Here is a 3,337-nt window from a genome sequence, read left to right as displayed (position 1 = left end):
CCACAATGTCCCTTGCTCCAAAGGCCACCAAAGTGTCCCCTGTCCCAAGGGACACCAGAGTGTCCTGTGTCCTGGTGACACCACAATGTCCCTTGCTCCAAAGGCCACCAAAGTGTCCCCTGTCCCAAGGGACACCAGAGTGTCCTGTGTCCTGGTGACACCACAATGTCCCTTGCTCCAAAGGCCACCAAAGTGTCCCCTGTCCCAAAGGCCACCAGAGTTTCCCCTGTCCCTGGGGGCCACCAGAACATCCCATGTCCCAGTCAATGAAGGTGTCCCATGTCCCTGAGGGACACCAGGATGTCCCATGTCCCTGATGACACCAGACTATCCCACATCCTTGAGAAACCCCAAAGTGTCCCACCTCCCTGAGGAACCCCAGAGTGTCCCACGTCCCTGGGGACCCCCAGGGTGTCCCATCTCTCTGAGGAACCCCAAAGTGTCCCACATCCCCGAGGAACCCCAGAGTGTCCCACATCCCCGAGGAACCCCAGAGTGTCCCACATCCCTGAGGAACCCCAAAGTGTCCCACGTCCTTGAGGAACCCCAGAGTGTCCCACGTTCCTGAGGAACCCCAGAGTGTCCCACCTCCCTGATGACACCAGACTATCCCATGTCCCTGAGGAACCCCAAAGTGTCCCACGTCCCTGGGGACCCCCAGAGTGTCCCACACCCCTGAGGAACCCCAGTGTGTCCCAGATCCCTGAGGAACCCCAAAGTGTCCCACATCCCTGAGGAACCCCAAAGTTTCCCACGTCCCTGAGGAACCCCAGAGTGTCCCATGTCCCTGAGGAACCCCAAACTGTCCCACATCCCTGAGGAACCCCAAACTGTCCCACATCCCTGAGGAACCCCAAAATGTCCCACGTCCCCGAGGGCCCCCGGGGTGTCCCCCCACGCCGGGTGCCAGCGGCTGTGCCGGTGCCGCAGCATCCGAGTACCAGGACAAGGCGCTGCGGAAGTGCTGCGAGGACGGGATGCGGGAGATCCCGATGGATCACAGCTGCGAGCAGAGGAGCTCCTACATCCAGGAGGGCGAGTCCTGCGTCCACGCCTTCCTCGACTGCTGCAAGTACATCCAGGGCATCCGCCAGGAGAAGCGACGCCAGAGCAAGATCCAGCTGGCACGAAGCAAGTGATGGGACGGGATGGGGGGGAAAGGGGGGACCGAGGGAGACGTGGGAGGTCCTGCAGGGAAGGGGGGGAAGGTTGAGAGTCTCTTGGGTGTTCCTTTGGGGAAGGTTGGGAGTTCCTTGGGTGTTCCCTGGGGTGAAGGTTGGGTGTTCCCTGGGGTGAAGGTTGGGTGTTCCTTGGGTGAAGATTTGGGAGTTCCTTAGGTGTTCCTTGGGTGAAGATTTGGGAGTCTTTTGGGTGTTCTCTGGTTGAAGGTTGGGTGTTCCTTGGGTGAAGGTTGGGTGTTCCTTGGGTGTTCTTTGGGTGTTCCTTGGGGTGAAGGTTGGGTANCTCTCGCCCAACAAAGGTATGGCACCCAGGGGGAGGGTGGCCTCGGGCACCAAAGGAACCCACCTGACCCTTGGGAGTGGCCCCCTGAAGCCTGGCGGTTCTCCTCGGGGCTTTGAGGGATCCCCTAAACCTTGGGAGGACTCCTTGGGGCTTGAGGGATCCCCTGGGGAGGGGAGGAGGAGAGGGGGAGGACTCCAGGAGATTCAAGGGATCTCCTAAACCTTGGGAGGTCTCAGTGGGTCTTGAGGGATCTCCTAAGCCGTGGGAGGACTCCTTGGGACTGGTGGGATCCTAAACCTTGGGAGAACTCTTTGGGGTTCAAGGGATCTCCTAAACCTTGGGAGAAGTCCTTGGGACTTGAGGGATCTTCTAAGCCTTGGGAAGACTCCACGGGTCTTAAAGAATCTCATCAACCTTGGGAGGACTCCTTGGGCCTTGAGGGATCTCCTAAACCTTGGGAGAACTCCTTGGGGCTCGAGGGGTCTTCTAAACATTGGGAGAACTCCCTGGGACTTGAGAGATCTCCTAAGCCTTGGGAGGACTCCTTGGGACTGGTGGGATGCTCTAAGCATTGGGGGCACTCCTTGGGACTTGAGGGATCCCCTAAACCTTGGGAGAACTCCATGGGTTTTGAGGGATCTCCTAAACCATGGGAGGACTCCTTGGGGTTCAAGGGATCTTCTAAACCTTGGGAAGACTCCTTGGGACTTGAGGAATCTCCTAAACCTTGGGCAGAATCCCTGGGACTTGAGGGATCCCCTAAACCTCGGGAGGACTTCTTGGGTTTTGAGGGATCTCCTAAACCTTGGGAGAACTCCTTGGGACTGGTGGGGTCTCCCAAACCTTGGGAGCACTCCTTGGGACTCGAGGGATCCCCTAAACCCTGAGAGCACTCCCTGGGACTGATGGGATCCCCTAAACCCTGAGAGCACTCCCTGGGACTGATGGGATCCCCTAAACCCCCGGGAGAACTCCGAGAGATCCAAGGCATCCCCTAAACCCCGGTGGTGACTCTTGGGGTTCTGAGGGCTCTCTGAAGGCCTCGGGGCCATCCCAGAAACCCCCNTCCCTGGGGTGAAGGTTGAGTGTTCCTTGGGTGAAGATTTGGGAGTTCCTTAGGTGTTCCTTGGGTGAAGATTTGGGAGTCTTTTGGGTGTTCTCTGGTTGAAGGTTGGGTGTTCCTTGGGTGAAGGTTGGGTGTTCCTTGGGTGTTCCTCGGGTGAAGGTTGGGAGTCTCTTGGATGTTCCTTGGGTGAAGATTTGGGAGTTCCTTGGGTGTTCCTTGGGTGTTCTTTGGGTGTTCCTTGGGTGAAGGTTGGGTGAATTTTGGGTGAATGTTGGGTGAACATTGGATGAACTTGTGATCAAAGTTGGATGAATGTTGAGTTACGTTTGAATGAGTGTTGGGTGAATGTTGGTGAATTTTGGCATGAATTCTGGATGAATTCTGGATGAATTCTGGATGAATTCTGGATGAATTTTGGATGAATTCTGGATGAATTTTGGATGAATTTTGGGTGAATGTTGGGTGAATTCTGGGTGACTTTTGGGTGACTCTGGGGCGAAGGTTGGGTGAAGGTTGGGTGGGCAGCCCCGGGGGGTGCCTGGCCGGTGCTGGGGTGATACCGGCTCCGCTCAGGGGTGGCCATGAGGCCACGGACGAGAGGGATGCCCCCACCCCCAGGCGAGGAGGACGAGGTGTTCCTGAGCGACGAGGCCATCACCTCGAGGAGCCTCTTCCCGGAGAGTTGGCTGTGGCAGGTGGAGCAGCTGACGGAGGCCCCCAACGAGCTGGGGTGAGCCCTGCCCCTGTCCCCCCACCCCCTGACCCCTGGGGGTCACCTCCCCCTCCCTGAGCCTCCCAAATCCACAC

The 3,337-nt window shown here is 57.9% G+C and overlaps 1 protein-coding gene across 1 annotated transcript in view; it reads left to right on the top strand.

Annotated features, from left to right (window-relative positions):
* LOC108510077 (complement C3-like) overlaps nt 1-3,337 on the top strand; it is a 34,671-nt gene that overhangs the window by 12,921 nt on the left and 18,413 nt on the right. The window contains exons 5-6 of the mRNA XM_017839728.1: nt 931-1,131; nt 3,104-3,262. Of these exons, the coding sequence (XP_017695217.1) occupies nt 931-1,131; nt 3,104-3,262 (360 nt within the window). The remainder of the gene's footprint in view (nt 1-930; nt 1,132-3,103; nt 3,263-3,337) is intronic.

Source organism: Lepidothrix coronata, unplaced genomic scaffold, assembly GCF_001604755.1.
Source record: "Lepidothrix coronata isolate B3197 unplaced genomic scaffold, Lepidothrix_coronata-1.0 Scaffold469, whole genome shotgun sequence".
NCBI lineage: Eukaryota > Metazoa > Chordata > Aves > Passeriformes > Pipridae > Lepidothrix > Lepidothrix coronata.
The sequence above is the reverse complement of the archived record's forward strand: the minus strand, read 5'-3'. Positions and strand labels throughout refer to the sequence as shown.